General features: G+C 44.7%; 1 protein-coding gene across 4 annotated transcripts in view; it reads left to right on the top strand.

The window, feature by feature from the left end:
* Nucleotides 1-20,822, top strand: part of D12 (YEATS domain containing 2 homolog D12) — a 100,767-nt gene that overhangs the window by 68,218 nt on the left and 11,727 nt on the right. For all 4 annotated transcript variants that reach the window (XM_077668245.1, XM_077668248.1, XM_077668246.1 and 1 more), the window contains exons 12-15: nucleotides 3,009-3,088; nucleotides 6,466-6,634; nucleotides 7,310-7,348; nucleotides 17,746-18,068. In XM_077668245.1, the coding sequence (XP_077524371.1) occupies nucleotides 3,009-3,088; nucleotides 6,466-6,634; nucleotides 7,310-7,348; nucleotides 17,746-18,068 (611 nt within the window). The remainder of the gene's footprint in view (nucleotides 1-3,008; nucleotides 3,089-6,465; nucleotides 6,635-7,309; nucleotides 7,349-17,745; nucleotides 18,069-20,822) is intronic.

Below are 20,822 nucleotides of genomic sequence, written 5' to 3' on the forward strand. Positions count from 1 at the left end.
TGAAGGCATTGTGGCCAGAATAGCTGGCGCCCAAGAAGGCGATTCCAGCGACGACGAGGGGAACTGTGTTCCACAAGAGATGCGCCTGTGCGCAGCCACTGAACTGGCATCAGCGTTCAGCCTTATTCGGTGTTGCTGCAGCGAAATGGAAGGTACCGGGCTGTCGCACCTGGACAGTCCCGAGAAGATCGAGACTAGTGTTTTCAACTTCATTAATCACAGCAAAAAGCAGTCAAAAATTAGTGATTTTTTTTTCCGTGAAATGAAATGCTTTCACGTTGGCTGCCCGGACTTGCAGTTCATGACTCTTGTGATCGGTAAACCACACTTTGTCATGATCAAGAGTGCAGGTTAAGCCTCTATCTGCACGTTGAATTTTCGCTATGTCGAACTATTTTCCGATCCCCTTAGAATTCGATATATCCGGGTTCGACTGTACAAACATGGATGATATCCGCACGGGCAGTAAATTTGTAATTTACAGCCCATGAGGTTCGACAGGTAATGTATTTATAGCCCTGTAATAATTATTCATACCTTTAAAATATGCACACTAAAGGCGTATGCCATTTATTTAGAACATACTTTTGTATTTTTCATGGGCAAATCTATGTTATCAAGTAACTCAAAGTATATATTTCTGATTATCGTGGACATTTGTAAAAGATGACAAGTAGTAATAGCTCCCCAGAAATTTTTTCAGGCAAGTAAATGTCTATGTACGAAACCAAGTGACAAACTTGTGCTGTTCATAGGTGCAAAGCTGCTTTTGGCGACATACTTCGATAACAGAACAATCGTTCAGAGCATGTCTTTTCGCTGCATCTGGCAGCATTCTGCATTGTTAGCTTTCCCCATCTTCCACAGTCACATCTGGATTCCTATGTTTCTCCTCAGCCTTCAGTGCTCTCAGTATATCTTGTTCTGATGTACCATAGCTTGCAATTCATTCTTTTTCTATAATCTTCCTCTTTGAAAGGTAACAAGCACACTACAGCCATGCATGTCAGCAGCCATTGGCTGTTCTTGTCATTTCCTTACTGCGAAACATTGTGTAGCCAAAAATTCCGAACGTTTCAGTTAGACGACAATTCGTGGTAACAAATTTTGGGTTTTCTTGCAGCATTTGGTTAGCAGTCACTTATCATTCATGTACAACCATTTGTCATCACTGCTTTTTGTACAACTTAATATTCTCCTTGTTCATAAGCTCTGCCAGTATTTCGTTGCTGTGCTGTTTCATCGCATACTTCACCGGTAACTATGTACTCCCTGAACATTTAATTTTAAATAGAAATATTACATGACTTTTATCTCAGAATAACTCACTCCTTCCCACAGTTAAAACAAATTGTGGAAAGCAGACGTTCATGTTTTCAGGCATAGCCTTGTGGAACAGCATTGATAATAAAATCAAATGCTTGAGTACTTCTTCCATCTTCAAATGACAAATTAAATCATAACTTTTATCCACTGTTTATTAACGTTCTTTGTGCATTTAGTTTTCCTGTTCCTCGCATTTGTTTTTGTTCTCTGCAATGCATTCTTGTGTTTTTCTGTGTTTGATGACTAGTTTTATAATTTTCCTTGATTGCTTGTGCATGCATGTCCAACCGACTTTCTTATCTTATTTCTCATGGGAGGTCCCCCTTCGGATTTTGCTTTGGGACCTCCTGCTGAATAATATCTGTACGAATGTCTGTATTGGTATTTATTAATAAGGATAGATTGACAGAACATGGCATGCAGAAATTTTTGGCTGTTCTAGAAAAGCCTGCAGAGAATATGATAGAAATGCAGTTTACATAACTACAGGGGAGCCTGTGCTGGAGAGCTTATCCCAGGCACATTCTTTCATTCTTGATAGCAATCTAGGACAGCACAAAACGAATGCTTGGGCGAGTTGGTACGACATTTTCCTGAAGAACACCGCTGTTCTAGGACAGCACACCACGAGTCCTGCTCTGTGCAAGCATAGTTTCCAGCAGCAGCATAGAATACCGCAACACATGCTAATTACCCTAAGCTTAATGTGACCAATACTGTTCCCATTTTTAGTCATTGATCAGTTCGCTCTCGTCCTACCACTGGCTAGCCGTTCTGTTTCGCTCACTTGGTAGAGTGACGGCTATGGTGAAGTGGTGGCCCCAGGTTCGAACCCTGGACCGGGACGAATTTTCCTTTAGCTACAAAGTTTCTGCAGAAGCTGTATAGCTTCCAACACATGCAAGAAGATACCCCTTCCGTGCTTACATATGCACATAAAAGAAATAAGCGTAAACAGGAAAACAAATGCTCAACAGCTACAACTCTGATTTGACTTTTATCTGTACAGGGCTTAATTTTCATGAAGATCTTGCCGAAGAAAATGAACTGGATTTTCTAGAACTGTTCTCCTCGCTTCTCACGGTTTGTGTGAAATTTTTAGAACCCAACAAAGAGCTCAATACCTGTGTGAGCTTTTGTCAGCTTTTCTCAGTAAAATGTGATGGCCATGGGAGCAAGGGGAGTATACGAATACGAGGCTGTGGCTGCAGAATTGGGTAGACATTAGAATTGCTTCCAAAAATGTTCATTTCAAGAGCCATGAACCTTCAGTATGTTTTCCTTTTTGCTACTGCTCAGTTCCTGCTAAGGTAGGTTGCATGAAAATGTGGCACAGTGTAACATGAGCCATGTATTCCTGCCAGTGTAGCAGACTGCCATGTTCACTATGTGCTTGCTAAAAACAAGTTGCTAGCAGTACTTCAGAAAAACCTTCAAATGTACATAAAAAGAATAAGCAAATGCAAGAGGAATTACACACATGGCCAGAGCTTCCAAACTGCCTGCCATGCCCACCTCCCGAGAGAATTGCCGATGTGGCAGCCGCAGCTGTAAACTGCAGCATCACACCCTTCCCATTGTGTGCATCACAGCTTGGCAGGAGATCGAGTGGACTTCATGCATGTTGTCAGCTTGCGCATGTGTTTGTTGTGTCTCTATCACATGGCAGCACTTGGTTACAGAGGTGAGCTGCTTCCCGTATGCTGCCACCGATGGTGCAGCGTATTTTTCCTGGCCTCTGCCAAAGCAGCGAGCTTCCGAGGTCAGTGGTCCTCCTCCTTCTGCTTGATTGCTTTGCCGTTGTTTTTTCATCCCCTCAGAAACAAAGTGCAGCATCCTGCAAGAACTCTTGCTGTATCTTTCCGCTGTGGTGCTGTCATCAGCCGTTCTATGAGCCAAATTGGTCATACTGTCATGTGACTTCATGACAGCAATGGGCAATGTCATGGATGACTGAAAGGCAGGCTAACAAACATCCTTATGCTTTGCAGGTAATGGTGGCAATGTAATGTGCAAATACAGGCACCAGCCATGACTGGCCACATACCTATGAGGCTTTAGCACATCATTTCCGCTTAAATTCTGCTGCTTGTACTTGTTATTATCATCATCAAAAAGCACGACAATGGTTGATTAGACGACAGTAGGGAAATGAGGGGATTGCTATGACATGCATGTGAATGCAGCCAACAGTCACTGAAACCAGGGAGAACATAGGGGAATGTTTGTTTTTAATTTTTGGTGCTGATCAATGGGAAATTAATACCTTATTCAAATTGCTTTATCGCTGAGAGATAATCTTAGAAAGTAGTAGAAAAACAATCATGTGGCACCTGCGGGATCTGAGTCATGGTAGAGCTTCACATGAGAAATTCAGAGGTCATGGGTTTTGATCCCACCAGCAGCTTGTGACTGTTTTTTCTTCTGCTTTCTAATGATTATCTTTCAGCCATAAAGTAATTAGACCATTATCAGCACCACAAAATAAAAGAAGCATTCCCCTATGTTGTTTCAGTGACTGTTGGCTTCTTTCATAAGCAGGACTTTCTAGATTTGTTAATCATTGGATTCATCCCTGGAACCTAGGATACTGTTTAGTATTGATGAACGATCCCAGTAGTGCGGCTTTCTCCATTTCACCAAATGCAGTTTTGTCTACTTTGATTTGCTTGAGATCCACACTCCGGAATAATTTCGATCACCTGGTTATCTTAACTGCACTGACATCAACATGAACAAAGTGACTGCTGACACGCCTCTTTCTCTGTTTCTTCTTTCACTTCCACCTTCCTTGCCTATGGAGTTATGCCACACAATTCTGCACCATTTCCTTTGCTCAAAAACCAATTTTCAACCAATTTTTGGTTGGGGATAACACACAGTTTGCCAGTTATACCACTGGGAACACAGTTTTTGGCTCGTGCCCAGTCTCTTTGTAGCTGAAATTTTATATATTTGTACTTCCTGATCTTTTTAATTTACTTGTCCTCAACACCACCCACTTTCTTTTTGTGATTGCCAAGTTGAGTATATAATACTCCAAGACCCTTTGAATCCAAAAGTCCCAAAATGTGTTCATCATCATCATCAGCCTGGCTAGGCCCACTGCGAGACAAAGGTCCGTCCCATACCTCTCCAGTCTCTCCGATTAACCATGTCCTGTGCCAGCTGTGGCCACCTTATCCCCGCAAAGTTCTTAATTTCATCCGTCCACCTAACTTTCTGCCGCCCCTACTACGCTTGCCTTCTCTTGGTATCCAACGTGTTACCTTTAAGTACCATCGGTTATCATCTGCCTTCGCATTGCATGCCCTGCCCAAGCCCATTTCTTCTCCTTGATTTTCGTTAGGATGTCATTAACCCGCGTTTGTTCTCTGACCCACTCTGCCCTCTTCCTGTCCCTTAGCATCATGCCAATCATTTTTCTCTCTATGGCTTGCTGCATTGTCCTCAGTGTAAGTTTAACCTTTCTCATTGGCCTCCAATTTCTGCCCCGTAGGGGAGTGCCGGTAAGGTACATCTATTGTATACTTTTTTCTCTTCAAGGATGTCGGTGAACTGCCATTCATTATCTGAGAGAACCTGCCATATGCGCTCCACCCCACTCTTATTTTACTAGTTGGTCTTGCAAGGGAACAGCAGTTTACAATTGGCAGCGATCGGGTGCGGAAGTAGTTAGGGAATATGTCTTCTTAAGGCAGGTAGTGACCACCGATCCAGATCATGAGAGGGAAATTCGTATATTAAACATCCATTTTTTGCAACTTGATGGTGGTCCATTTTTATGGTGCAAGAACACCTTTTCCCAAAGATGGTGTTTCACTTTACTCAAGGTGGAGAATTTCAGCCTAGCACCAGGGGGAAAGCTCATACCCATTGTATAACTGGTGGGCACCCGGTGGGCATTGCACCTCTCACATGTGAGGCAAATGCTTAAACCACCACTTTTACAGGGTTATGAATTCACTACTTTTGTACTGCTGGCTGGGTTCCAGTGGGTCGTCTAAGCACTTTGTTGTGCCCTTTTGTGGTAATAAGTTTTGCACATCCACCTTGCAACAGCTGGGTGTGGTAGAGCATCTGCTCTTTGCACAGTCCACAGTTGGCATTGACAGCTGCCTCTTCCATTCCGACGTATACTGCATTTGTTTTAATTGCTCGTTCTTGTGTGGCTATGGTCAAACCTTTGCTGTTTTTTTCTTTGAATTTCCCGCTTTTAATCAAAGCCAAGTACTTTCTTCATCTGCCTTTTCTTCGATTTTCTCACAGAGCTGGCATCACATGCCACGTGATGCCTTAATGTGCCAACTTTCCGTTCTGGCTCACAAAGCCTTTTTTTTTTTTTTTCAGAAATCCTTTTTTGTTGTACTGTGAGCGATATTTCATTCTCTTTTCAGTAAAATCCTGTTCATATCTGCCTTTAACGCAGTCTGCTGTGCAGGCTGTTCTTAGTGATGATTGTTGTTGTTATCAACGCCAGAGATGCCATGGTGGGTCGTAACCCCAGCGGGAGGACATGAAAAACTTTTAAACACAATTGCTATGCGACGTGAAAACCTTTGACTTTACTGATATTTTGAGGTACGTGAGCTCAAGTCAACAGAGGTTCACTGCATTAAATTGTTGTGTCATGACATGATGGAAGGGGTGCAAAGCAGAAAGTGTGTGACTGGCGCTATGAGGTGCTTGCAGCATTGGAGAGAGGGCAGCTTCTCCATACATATAAGTGGTCTTTCTGCACTCCAGGACAATTCATGAGATTCCCACTGGCCAGCCAAGTGGCATTTATTTTTACATAGATACAGGTTTAACTGCAGGTAGAGCTCTTGTATGGGCTAGTTGGTACCTGAGATTTACAATAGACGACGGCGCGACAGACAAAGGCAAAGGAGGCACACAGAACGACAGCACCAGTGCCCTTTGTGTGTCAAGTGTCTTCTTTTGTTCTAACTGCAGGCCTGCCATTAAAAAATTAATGTGTATGTTATACTGGACTTGTGTGGTGAGGTGACACATGGCCTGTGCACTCACAAGAGTGCTGAACAATGCATCTGCTCTTCTTGTGAGCACACATTTCTGTGAGATTCTATGTTGTGCGTTCTTTTTGTGTCTTGCCAATGCACATGGGAATGAAAACAGTGGATGCGGGCATGTGACGTGCGGCGGGCTCTCCAGCATCTTGTCGAGTGCCAGCAGCCAACCTGGTTTTCTTCATCTCCAGCAACGAATGACTGCCAGCGCCTCCTCCCCTCGCGGAGGAGCGCTGTCTTGCTATGCCGCCATTTTGGCTTCACACCGCTGCACCCCGGTGAGCAGGGAAGGGCAGTCTTTGTTTCTCTCTGCTTGTACCCTCTTCTTTCTTGTTTTTTCTTTTTAAGCATGAAATGCCATACATGTGTGACCCAGTTCCAACATGCACAGCTAATTTGGAAGCTCTCACAGCAGCAATGAAAGAAAATACCAGTCTTCTTTGGCAAACCATGGTTTGACTATAGTATGTTTAGGCTGGGGATGTGGGCCAGAGACGACATGTCAAGGAACGCACAATAAACTCTAGGGGTTGCAGCACTTCCAGGTAGCGAATATGGCTTGTTGATACAGCACGACTGGACGACACAGCCAGATGGTGGGGGATGCACAGAAGGTGCGGCAGGCAGACTTGGGCTTAACTTGCAACAGCTTCTTAGGAGTGCTTGTGTGCTTGCAAAGTGCACTTGATAAACTGTCGCACATCTTTATTCCTCGTATTGCCCAGTTATGCAGCACTTGAGTGAACGAGGCACTTTGCCTGAGGGAGGCCGCACATTAAAATTCATGCATTCATTGTCGCCCGTTGGTCCCAGTGCAGCCCCTGATTTTGGCACTGTCGCCATATCAGTACTTGAGTGCTTAGAAATCGTCAAAATTGTGTTCAGATATAAATCATATCGAGTGTCACTTGCCTTTCTAAATTTCTGGTTTGCTTTTTAAAAATTTTTTTCAGACACCGATGGCGATGATCTTCAACACACTGAAATGGGCAGTGAGTATTTCAAGCTTGCTCAGTTATGCAATAGTATTAAACTTCTTTGAGTAATCAAATTGAATAATTTCTGTTAATTCTGCTGGCTCAGAGACACCCTTTTAATTCCATCGCAATGCAACCTGGCAAGCAGTATACCATAAGGATTGTAGCTTGTGAATGCGAGAGCATTACTTTGCTCTTTGAGCAAAAACGCCACCGCCATGAGAAAGCCGTGGCAGAAATGTGTGCCAGAAATGCGGACTGCGAATGATGTCATCACCTCTCCTGGGTCAATTGGACATTACATGGCAGGGGTAGTAGACTTTTTTGGGCAATGGAAACAAGTTTAGAGGTACCTCTTCTCCCTGCAGTGGCTATGTGGTATATGTACACAGTGGGCTCCACTAGGAAATACAATGCCCACTGTCATGGCTGGGTGTAGTAGTAAACGTGGCTTATACAGTCCATCTGAAGTTGAATCGCTCACGCCCACATCTGGGGAGACAGCAAAGCGTGGCCGGAGGTCGCATTCCACTGTGTACGAGGTGTGAGACCATAACAAAGCAGAGAAACTTGCAATGAGAGCTCCTACAGTGAAACAGTGTTCATCCCCCCAAGCCCCCGACAACAGTTCAGTAACACACTCAGCCACAAATATAAATGCTCTCGCATCTACACGTCAGAAGAATTTTTTTTGGCTTTTGAAGAAATTCTTACGACTCTGTCGCCTGTTGTTAGAGTCCATGTGGAAGGTAGGATTATGAATGGGTATGTGTTTGCTTAGGTACAGTAGTCTTACTGCTTGGCATTTTGGGAACAAGGTTTAGTGCATGTCAAGTTTGGAAAAAAAATTCATGTTTTATGGAAGGAAGCGATTTTTCTGAAATAGTGGTGAGAATGCTGCATCAATTGTGCCAACCTGCACCACTGTTTTAACCCTGCTACATGCTGCTACAAGTAGCTGTCATTTTTATGAAATTGCGCTAATCCTGCACCATTCAAGCAACCAAGAGCTAAGGAGAACGCGAGGTGGCGGAAGCTACCATCTCATGTGCACGGGTGTGATTATGGCTTACTCTTTTGAAGTGGGATGCGGAAGAGGACCATTTGTACCCAAACCTGCCCCGTTTTGCTTCCTAAGTTTTGAATTTTGAATTTCTGTCTCAATGGCGCTGCCAACATTGTCTAAAATGAACGCAGCAAGTTCACATTAAAAAAAAAGCATTGTTTTGAAGAGGCCTGAATAGTGCTAAATATTGCCCCATGTAGATTTTTAGGGCTCGCAGCACTTTCACGCATCCCATTGGAACAGTATATATTACCGCAAGTAAGGTCTCATATGCATTACAGCTGGTAGCTCAATTTCAGTGACTTTGCGCTCGTTTTAATATAGTGCCATTGATAGCTTCCACTCTGTTTGCACAGCAGAACCATGCTCATTCGAACTTTGGGGGTAGCTGGTTAGCTCAGGAAAATGCGATTTTTGACTAAACTGAGCCACTCCAGTGATGGGATGCTATTCTGCATGGGTTGGCATACAGTGACCACGTTACTCACACACACTCATTGCACATGATCTTGAGATTGTGTTGTTGTTGGACGCCTTTTGCTACTCGAGCTTGAATTGTTACAGTGCGAGGAAATCATTGGAACCGAGTTCTTTCATTGCGAACACTTGATGAAGAAGCTGTGAAGGGTATGGGATGCACATGGCAACGTTAAGAGCATGATGCAAGGAAAATGGCAGTGCTCATTAGGACGTAGACCGTGCAAATGTGAAAAAATGCTTTGCTGTGAGATGCGTGGCCATGTTGCACTGCAAGAAATGATCTACGCTATGTCTTGAAACATTGTGAGTCTATACCAAGTAAAGGACCCATGCTTATCTCAGAGTGATCGTGCTGGCTGATGGCCTATTTATTCATTGCATCTGGTTTTGGGAACATCAAAAACAAACCTGAAATTGAAATTGGTTTTTGAGGAAAGGAAATGACATAGTAGCTGTCTCACATATGTTGGTACACACTGGAAAAGAGAGGAAGGTTGGTGAAAGAAGAGAGAAAGAGGTAGCGTAGTGGAGGTCTCTGGAATAATTTCGACCACCTGGGGTCTTTAACATGGACGTCGCTCATCACACAGTTCTCGAACACGGTCGGGCTCGAACACGGGTTCAGTAGACGGTTCAGTAGACAAGCACCTTAACTACCCTTAACTACCGTGGCGGGTAAAAAACAATCCTCAATAAATTATTTGTGTTACAGAAAAGGGCAATAAGCCTTGTAGCTGGAATAAGTTTCACAGTCCGCACCCGTCCTTTCTTCCTTGAATATAAAATTTTATCAGTTTCAATTATGCATGAACATCCACGTTCACCATTCTCGAACAAAAATTTTGAATACTGGAAAATGGCAAGGTACTATATTATTGGAATATTGAAGGTAAGGAAATATTGAAGGCGCTGTTTAACAAAATTATGAGAAAGTGCGGAAATATAAACTGCTGTTGTATAGTGTCGGCAGGACTTCCAAAAAAAAAAAAACTGTATTGATTACTGGAAAATGGCAAGGTACTATATTATTGGAATATTGAAGGTAAGGAAATATTGAAGGCGCTGTTTAACAAAATTATGAGAAAGTACGGTAATATAAACTGCTGTTGTATAGTGTCGGCAGGACTTACAAAAAAAAAAACTGTAAACAATGGGTATCACGTTTGGGTAATCGCCGATTTAACCGATTATATGCTTAAAATGGACTGCAAACTAAACATACGATAAAGGGGAAGAAAATTCAAGTTCGGTGAAATCCTTCGTGGTTTATAGCATTTATCTATATACATTTTATGTGCCTGTCTCGCCTACACCACATCACGGCCGGTCTCGAGAAGAGCGTGCTCGCGCCGCCGCCACCGCCGCCGCTCCTCGAGCCTGGCCGTGGCCACATATGCGACTTGAATTCATTGTTTTCTACGGCATTCATTGTTAATAGCCTCCGACGCCGCATGCATTTTGTGAAAGGTCGTACACGTGATTCAGCTGGAGAGAAGCCTAAAATTTCACCATTATGAGTTTCCATCCACCAATTGTCGCGTGCTCTGTCATGAACCATCTGCAGTTCCCTTTCGCTGAGAATGCGCGACAAGTGATAACCATATGAAATAAATTGACCAGAGTGTGGATCGTGGGTTTAGCCAATTTATCGCTGCAATATTTGCATTGTACTCATTTTCTTTTCTGAAACGTGAATGTGACATCACTGACCTGACATCATCAGCTAGCCTGTGGAGCTCGCCCACTTTAAGAAAATATAAGCGGGCCAATCTGCTACACCAAACATGTTAATATGGCGAGAATTTAGTGCTTTGCTTAGGCATCCGTCGGTATCTCCATACCGTTTTGGAAAGGTGATATACATATATGATTGGCTAAGAGCCCAAGATTTCTACCGGTTTGAGTGAACCGATTTTCTACAGATTTTTTAACACCCTACCCTATTTGAACAATTATCCTCTATAGTTGTATCTTCATAACATACATGTGTGTGTTTTTCCTCTGCTTGTGTTTTTTTTTACCCGAGGCGCTGATGGTTATTAATCAGTGCTCGGAAGCGTGAAACCGGGCGTGCACTACCAGCCGCTACAGATGTGAATGGCTGTGAACGGCAGGGTCACTGCGCCTCTAGCAGTGGCGGAGAGCGCGACTCGCATAGGTGAGCCCCCATTGTCCGCGCGCTCATTGCGGAGGCCGTACGAAAGAGCGCGTGCTCCTCTCGAGACTGGCAGTGGTTTTGGACAGAGAGACAGGCAAACGTTAGATGATTTTTCTTGGGTCAGAACCAGCGGATTAGTGCTTTTGCACTACAAAAAAGGGGCCGACCATTAGGATACTTAGTAATGTGAAATTTGAGCACAGCTGTTGAGGTATTTGAACCATAGACAGTCAGTGACAAAGCCCGCAGTGCTGAACGACGGCAGCGCTTGGCCTTGGCTTCGGCCAAGTCTGGAGTCTACAACTTGGCACCACGGTCCCCGAGGCTTTGCTCAGCCGGTGTGCAGCAGACACCGGAGACTGAGTGCGACGCTACTCTCGCTGGGCCCCGTCGTATTGTCCTCTTCAGCTTTTCTGCAGGTGCTCTCTTCGCTATTGCCGTACTTTCATTCTCCGCTAAGCTGCACGTTTGCTCTGCCAGTTACAAGGCCGAGGCCACTCAACCCATGAACGGGCGCTCAGGAGCTGCGCTCTGAAAAGGAGGCCTGGTTGCTCGCTTTTTCCTCTTCATAAGAAATACACCATGCAGGATGAAGTGTGGTACTGAGGAAGATATGCAGGAAAGAATTTACTTTCAGCAATGCGACATAAGAAAAAGTTGATATTTTTCCCCAGATTTTTGCTTACCTAGTTAGTTCCCTTCAAGAAACATGCTAAAGTTACATTGAAGAACGCAACTGAAATGGGCATTTATCATCATGCTGTATAACATTTATCTTTGTTATAAGCAATAAGCAAATTAGGCATATTAATGTTTAAAAGCCCATACAGCTTCTACTATAAATAAATCGGCTAAACTTTTCAAAAACACTCTTTGTGAGTCTGTCAACACATTTTCAAGCAAAAGAACACATGAACATTAATGTGGCGGAAAACACGGCTGTGGGAATATTCTTCCCTATGGGCTATGAGGGCTGACCCACTTGTTGTGAAACTTCGCAAAGCAAAGTAGAACGTTCATTTGGGCGTGTTGGTATAGATGCATCTTTAGTAAAACAGCGCGAACAACGTAGGACAAGATGAAGGAGGACACAGGACGGGCGCTGACTCTCAACTAAAGTTTATTAGGCAACACCTGGTGTTTATAAAGAAAAAATCACATAGACAAAGTACATGACAAGTCACACTAAAAGCGATAAAACAAGAGGCAGAGATGCATACGACGCTCAAATGCCACCAAGAAAGGCTATCTCTTTGTCACAAAGAATGACTGACGGTTTGCTGACACAACTGGCCTCTTGACTGATAAAAAAGGCTTCCATTAATTCCCGCGTGGTCTGTTCACTGTGCGTATAAAGCACCTTCGTGCTACGCCAGATGGCCGTGCATTTTTTCTTTTTCTTTTTCATTACCTCACACTTCTTGCAGTGGCTGACCAAGTAAGAAAGTTCCTTGTCATTTTCCAGATTATTTATGTGCTCCTGTAATCTTTTATTTAGGCATCGTCCTGTCTGCCCAATGTACTGGGCTCCGCAGGAGAGTGGAATTTTGTACACAACCCCTTTGCGACAAGCGACGAGCTTGTTCCTGTGCTCGGTGCCACAACCTTTCCTTTTTCTCGACCGTTCCTTCTCCCTTTGGATCGCAGGACACAACTGTTTTAGTTTGTTGGGAGCTGATATTGCTACATTAACCTTATATCTATTTGCCACATTTTTTAGCCCATGGGTGATACGATGTAGATAAGGAAGAATAGCAACTTTTTTCTTTTTTTCTTGTTGGTTGTTACGTGTATGCTGAGTGTCCTGCTGTTTCACCCACTTGAGCAAACGAGAGTAGGCGTCGCTTACCGTAAAACTTGGGTACCCGGCAAGCCTAATTCTGGATAGCTGAGATTGAAAACTGTCGCTGAGAGAGTGGTGACAGGATTTTGTCAAGGAATTACGGAGGCAGGAACTAATAATACCATTTTTTACAATTTTGGAATGACCTGAGTGGGAACTAAGGAGCGGTTTAGTAGATCTGGGGTTATACTTCCAGCAGACATGATCGGGACTGAATCGCAGGCGCAAATCTAAGAACTGCAACTGTTCCTCGGAAGGTGCCTCGAAGGTGAATTCCAGCCCTGCTCCCCATTTTCTGAAAACCTTCAAAATGTCAGCCATGCGCGTTGTTAAGCGATTGCGTTCAGTAAACACCAGGTAGTCGTCCACATACCTAACGGTCTTTAGGTGCATTCCGTTAGGTATGTGGACGACAAAAGAGTGTATTCCCCCAGTCTTTGGCATCACTTTTATCTTCCGCAATACTGTTGCTACTTGAGTGAGCCTCTGATGAGTTGATGCAAGGTGCAAAGCTGTCGTCTTCATCTTTTGAGCAGGTAACAACAGCTGTTGGCTCATCAACGTCACCTTCGTCACTACCATCTGGAGGCAGAAGAAAAGATAGGCAATGCGCTTGAAATTCCATGAACGGCCCATAGGGACATATGTTCCCACATCATAGGTCTGATTCACACTTTATTTTTCTCACATGAATGCTTCAACAAGGCATTAAAACACTGTGGTACGTTAGAGCAAACGTCAAAGTATTCATTGATTATAATTTACTTACTTTCCTGGCGCCAGATGACCCAGCATCCATAACTTACCCTCTTGGCAATAGACGAGCGACAGCACTCACATAAAAAAAAAAAAGTGCGAAGTTGTTGATGAGATGATGGTGATGATGATGATGATGTAGCCTCCCCTTTGTAATGGGCAGGTGCCTAACAAGGGTGCCCTGGCTGGATACACACACACATAAAAACAATAACACTATCAAGCGCGAAGCGGCAAATATACGCACAAACACCAACGAAACATCCACCGCACAGTCAATCGGCGCATCGTCACTGCAACTGCCACATGGTTTGCTGCATCCGTTGTGCAGCCCTCGTTTGAAGAGTGGAAACCCAACACCTGCAGAAGCGCGTAGTGCCCTCATGTGGTGGCGTTGGCAGCTTCTCGCAGAACAGGACGATGTGCTTCGTTGTTTCTTCGTGTGCTCCGCAGGCTCTACACAGGGTGCATTTGACTGTAGTGTCGAAGCGCTTTTGATACGTGAGCGTTGGCATGGCAACGGCACGTGCCTCAAACAACAGGCGGCTGCCAACACTGTTGTCGTAGAGGCTCTCGGCGCAGATGTCCTGCTTGGCTGCCCGGTACACTTCCAGCGTCGACTTCCCCTCCGTGGCAGCCCTCCACGCCTCTCGCTCCTGTGCACGCACTTGGGCGTTAGCTGCCTTGGCCCATTTCCTCGCGCTGTCGGCTTGGACTTCATTGCTGAAGTTCGAGAAAACCTGCAGTGGCATCTAGCGGATTGCAGAAAAAACAAATACATGTTCTTGGTTGTGTTTCCAAGGTACCACACTACATGGGGCCACAATATTGTAATAAAGATGCATTTCTTTAGGAAGCAGAGGCAGTTGAATGAAATGGGAAATACATTCCCTATAACAACCTACCCTGGGCTGTATGTGTCATGGGGAGATTGCACCAATGTCAAGTCACACTTGTCCAGCCTGATGTTGCGCTGCTCCCGCTGCCAAAGACGAGTTATGGCCAGCAGTTGCGTTGCTTACAATTTTCAACACTAGAGAGTGGTAATTGTTCATGAAAAAATGCGTTTCATGTCTTTAGTGCATGTTCTAAGCCTGACAAGTCATTTCAAAATGGAGTCAGACAAAGAAACCCGGTGGCGGCAATTTCCTGAAAAAAAAAGAGTTGCTTCTTGGAGCAGTTCTCACAGCAGCATTGCTGACAGTCTAGAATTTGTTTCTGACAGTGACATTGACTTTGCGAACTGGGCACGGCTTCAGATGAGGACGAGAGCGACGGCGATGATGGTGATGCACTGGGAGTGCGTGTTAACTGCTAATGATGAAACCGTGTTTGTGTTAGAACAAAGCAACATCTGTGCACTATTCAGTGTGCTACAGTGTATCGGGTGAAATAAATAATGTACATTTCAGTACGTAGTAACCTATTACTATGTCATGCATTGAGGGAAAGCCACTCTCAAGAGCAGCTTTTCTTTAAAATTCTCGTTTTTAATTCCAATTAGAAACCTATGACATGATATATTTTCAGAATCAGAATTACATGGAAAAAAGTAGGACTTCTTAAAAAAGTTTGATGGTTTTGGCAAGTTTTTTGCGAATTAATTTGGCAGTTAAAATGATTGAAAAATATGCAGACCTGGTGAAGACTGCCTAGAATCTTGTACTATTCAGATGTTCGTTTAGCGCATTTTTCTTTTTTTTAGACGAGACTAAGTTTGCAGAATTACCCTGTATGTTTGCATTTTTACATCATTTCCCAGTATTGTGCTGCTGCTGTAAATATAATTCTCACCTGCTATAAAGCATGCTCCAAAAGCGTCCTCTTGGCTATTCCAAAAGTTGTGAACTGTAATTTTAGTTAGGTCGTCAGGGCATTTAACAGTAACAATTCTTACTGGGGAGCACAGTTTAATGGGTGAAACTTCACAGTGTTTAAAGAAGGCATCTAGTTTTCTCCTTTTTAAAAGCTTCTAATTGTCCCCTTTGTCAGATAATTTCACATTGTGGGATTACGTTTTTTATACACCAGGTGTCTTAGCTAAATGTAACCAAACTTTTAAAAAAGACAGTGTCCCAGCCCAGTGAAACCAACCGAGGGTTGTTCAGAGTCTCTTGGCTTAGTCTGCAGTATTTCTTTAATTCTTCATTATTAATTACTTAGTAAATTTTCTAACCTTTCATTATTGGCTTGAAGAACAAAGTGTGCTTTTTCTATCAAGGTATGTTTTACGTAGTTTTATTCATTGGCCTTCCAAGAAAGCTATCGTGTAACCAGCTACAGGCTTACATCTCTGGCCCAGTGTGCACGAAAAGCCTCATCCGGAAAAACACTCCAGAAGAAAGCGTGTTTTGTTCTGCGAGACACGTCTTGGGACACTGTTGCCACATGGATTTATTGGGCAAGTTGTGTTCTAGGGCCGGCAAAAAGACTGCTTTCCATAAGCGGCAGCTTGGTACAAACATATCACTCAGCTGTTTTTCAAGACAATCCACACTCTGTATTGACACTTTGTTCCTGAAGCCAATAATTAAAAAGTTAGCTTAATCTTTACTAATTGATGAAGTTTGGAGAAGGAAAGAATATTGCAGATAAGGCCAGGCGACTCTCAACGCATCTCAGTTGGTCACACTGGGCTAGTATACTCCGTGTTTTTTAAAACTCTGGTTACATTTAGCTGGGACACCTGGCATAACTTATACACACTGGCTAACTGCCAGTTATTGATTTACCAAGCAAAAAATTGGCAGTGGCTTAGCTCGGCTATGCCCGAGTATACATAGCGAGAAGTATGGTTCCCTAGTTGAGCTTTTTTTCACATCCTCTTCTGTTGGTTCCCGTTGGCTGACGTTTTCCATAGGCTCCATCTCGGCGGCTTTGCGCCGTCTATTACGCTCGGCAGTCTAGCATCTCTGTTTGGCAAGCCGTTCCTCTCTCTGTTCGGGCGTCACCGCTGCTCTCTTCGCTTTCTTACGCTCATTCTCTCTTTGTTGAGTAGCAGAGTTCCAGGCGACAACCTCAGGATGGGGAGAGTTAATCTTCTCTCGTCTATACCGCCGTTTAGCAGCGGCTGGAATCTCCTTCTCTGCATCTGTGTCAAATGTTGGGATACAGCCGTCCATTACATCTCTGCCTTTTATGCGCAATGCTGCGCTTGCGACGAGTGGTTCGAGTGATAGAGCGGTGTGCGGCGCGGCGAGGCGGCGATGAAGAATGCGGTGCAGCTGTGGGGTCTCTATGGTTGCCATGGTATCGGTGCATGCGCACAACTAGCCTCTCCCAGTCACTGAGAAATACTCTACTGGTAGCCCGGTGTAGCTCTCGCTACAAAAATGTTCGATCTCAGGTTCAATCCCAGCTGCAGCGGTCGAATTTTGATGGAGGCGAAATTCTAGAGGCTCATGTACAGTGCGATGACAGTGCGCGTTAAAGAATCCCAGATGGTTGAAATTTCTGGAGCCTTTCACTACGGCGTCCCTCATAGCCTGAGTCGCTTTGGAACGTTAAACCCACATAAACCAGAGCTGCCCCAGATCGCCATTTGGAATACACCATATGGTTTTTTCCTTCGAACTTCCACTCCTCTTCTTTTATTTTTTCTTCTTGGGAGCACTTTCTCGCCTCCCTTCAGCACTTTCTCACTTTCCTGTAGGCATAATCCAGGACCTCTGCATCAAGTCGTCACAACCATGTTTTATTACAAAGACGGCTTGATGCTGCCTTCTGAGCTTCTCATCGGGGGTCCTTTGACAGCTCCTTATGGTCATGAAGCTTTCCCCACACCTTCGCACAGAACCAGTTACTCTGAAAGCTTCCAGTGTTGTTTGGATAGTGGAGTGATGTTGCACATTTGGAGAATTTGCTGTGTTGGGAATGTAGCAATGAAATCATTAGTAGCTATGCACAGAGTGTAAGGCATAGTTTAGAGGTCTCAACTTGTGTACGTTCCAGAGGTTGGCGTTCTTTGAGGCTGTGTTGGAAGAGCTGCGCCGATCTTTCCTGTCTGTGTTCCCAACTGCAGTCACACTAGGCAGCACAGCTTGTAGTGTTGCGCACAAGTTTCATGACCAGGAGGGAAGTGCAAAGACCCTCTTTTTCTTTGCCCACAGGTGAACACATTGTCATGCACAACAGCTACTCGGAGCCGTGTGAGCTGGTCTCACGGCTCGCCAATGCTGTGTGCACTATGGGTGGTGCCCAGGAGTGCGCACATGTTGCAGAGGAAGAAGTGGATGTGGACGGAGCAGAGGACGCCAACAATGGGCTTCAAGAGGGAGCCAAGATGCTGAACTCGAGGACTGAGCGTAGTGCTGTTACAAGCGAGGGCACATTCTCGGAGAGCCCTGCACCAGGGAAATCTCTACTGAGAAAGGCAAAGATTCACTTGCCACTTTCGCCAGTGGCTGCCTTTGTACGAGAAGCTGCCTCAGAGGTATGTATGTACACATGCAAACTTGCCATTCAATATGTCATTTTTTTTTTTGCTTATTGAAATTAGACACAAGGAAGACTTGTCACTTCTCTTATTAAAAAAAAAAAATATGTCGTTACACATTTGTGGTGCTGCAGGTGATGAGCGTCAGCAGGTTTTCCGCCATTGTGCTTTTGCGAATAATTATTTTGTAATTTATATTTTTGGGGTTTACGATTTTTCTTTCGATTATCACCCCGCAGGGGGGCGTCTGCAGCTTGCAGGCGTCGGTGAGTGACGACACTGCAGGTTCCCGAGCATCCGCAAGGACATCCCTGCAGGGGGATGATGGTGAACCGTGCATCACCACGGACCCGAGCACCCGCGCTTCGCCGTGCGTGGCATCGCCATGTCCAGGGAAAAGGGGATCCTGGTGGTTGAGCCGATGCCGAGCGTTTGGACCTTTAAGGCCCCTCGGCGGAGGCAACACACCACTTTGGCCCCAGCTTCCTGTAGACGGCACCTCCGGCCTGACCCGACCGGGGGAACTCGGCAGTCGCCTTTTCCTGTCCTGCCCTCCATCTTTCACTTTCCTATCTCTTTCTTACAACTTTCCTGTCCCCTCCTCCTTTCTCGGTTTTTTCACTTTTCATAGGCGGCGAGGGCTAACCATGTGTGGCTGACAACCGTGTGTTATGCCGTATTAGGTTATAGTGGCGGTGTATAGCTGGTGCGGACAGGGCTTTTTAAAGGCGCCTGTCCCATCCCCATGTTGGGCTCCGTGGTGGGCGGGTAGCACGGCTGCCGAACCCCAAACTTTCTTTATGGCTCCCCCACTTTCAAAACCTGATCGCTGTCATAAAAGAGTGCGGACCGAAGATATAACTATTCAATGCTTCAGGAAAACGAAGGAATCATTCCCAAAATTTCATGTCCTCCATAGTGAGGAAACAGAAAAAACTGCAAGAACTATGTCCCCATTCTTAGTCTCAGAATGTCTGATTGATGCCATCGGTCCGGGCTACAAGCTGTCAAAAATGCCCAATGGTGACCTACTACTTGAACTAAAAGACATCGTCCAATACTCTAAACTTTCTAACCAAGTGCAAATTGGGGACAACATTGTGTCTATCACTGCACACCGATTCTTGAACACGTCCGTGGTGTGATTTCTGAAGCAGATTTTATCCACCTCACTGAGGAAGAGATGCTGGAAGGCCTCAAGGACCAAAACGTCGTTAACGTACACCATATAAAGATAAGAAAAGAGTACAAAGAAATCCCAACGAAACACATAGTCCTCGCGTTCAACTGCAGCACACTTTGAGTCCATAGAAGCAGGCTATTTGAAAATAAATGTACGCCATTACGTTCCAAATCCTTGAAGGTGTTTCAATTGTCAAAGATATGGACACGGGTCACAGAGTTGTCGTGGCCACAAAACGTGCGCTAAATGTGCCTCAAAAGACCATGCTTCCGATAACTGTGAAGGAGCAGCATTTCGCTGCGCAAACTGCGGAGATGATCACCCAGCATATTCAAGGTCATGTCAAACAAGGAAAAATGAAAAAGATATAATTACAATGAAAACAAAACATCGCATTCAAGGAAGCGAGACGACTCTTCCACGCGAAGAACACTTTCACCTTCTCTACAAAAACAACCTTTGCTGATGTGGTGCGCCACACAGCACTCCGGCATCTGCCAAGGCCACGCTCAGTGAGCCTATGGCAGAGCCACCCACGCCCCAGGCAGAAACAGCGAAAGCTGCTCTGCCATCCCCAAAGCAGGGAGATCCATCCAATGGGTCGGCCTCCCGCAGGACTTGCCCCCCAACGGGGGAGGCCTAAAAATCAGACATCCGCGGCTTTGCGGTCCTCCAGCACCTCTCTTGAGGTGATGGATATAACTCCCAGTCCGTCTGCTTTGAAGCGGCGGAACAGCTCTCTCGAGCGAAAAAAAGGCAGACCCCTAATTACGGGCCCAGAAAAGTAAATTTCTTCTGCTCCATTCCCACTCAACAACACAAACATGACTTTTGTGATTCAATGGAACTGTTGAGGATTACTGAGAAACTACAGTGACGTAGCACATATTTTAGGGTCAATATTGCCCATTGCTTTGTGCCTTCAGGAGACCAATCTTGGTCCGCAACATGTGAATACCTTAAAACACTATAAAACTTATCGACGCGATTGCGAGCAGTCAAATAGACTCTCGGGTGGTGTCGCAGTTGTCATTCAAAGCGGCGTCCCTGCTTAAGAAATTAAACTTAACACAAAACTTGAGGCAGTTGCAGTTAGCGTCGTTACCTACAAAACAATAACAGTATGTTCTGTATATCTTCCCCCGCACATCACATTAACAATCGAAGATTTAGAAGCCCTGATTGATCAACTGCCGGAGCCATATCTGGTAGTTGGCGATTTTAACGCTCACTCCCCATTTTGGGGAAGCGAACGATGTGACTCAAGGGGACAAATAATCGAAGATTTTATCCTCTCAAATAATATCTGTCTTTTAAATACGGGAAAAGCCACTTATTGTTGCCCAAGCTCGGCAAAAATGAGCTTTCTCGATTTAGCTTTCACATCACCATCGCTTTTTAACGATTTTAAATGGGATGTTTTAAATGACCCTCTGGGAAGTGATCGCCTACCTACTATCATCAGCCTCTCATCGTCTACTCCAGTCATCCCCACCAGACCACGGCGCTGGAAACTTCACCTCGCCGACTGGTCACTTTTTACAGCAAGTGCCACACTAGAAAAAGAA

The sequence above is a fragment of the Amblyomma americanum genome, chromosome 6, assembly GCF_052857255.1.
Source record: "Amblyomma americanum isolate KBUSLIRL-KWMA chromosome 6, ASM5285725v1, whole genome shotgun sequence".
Lineage (NCBI taxonomy): Eukaryota > Metazoa > Arthropoda > Arachnida > Ixodida > Ixodidae > Amblyomma > Amblyomma americanum.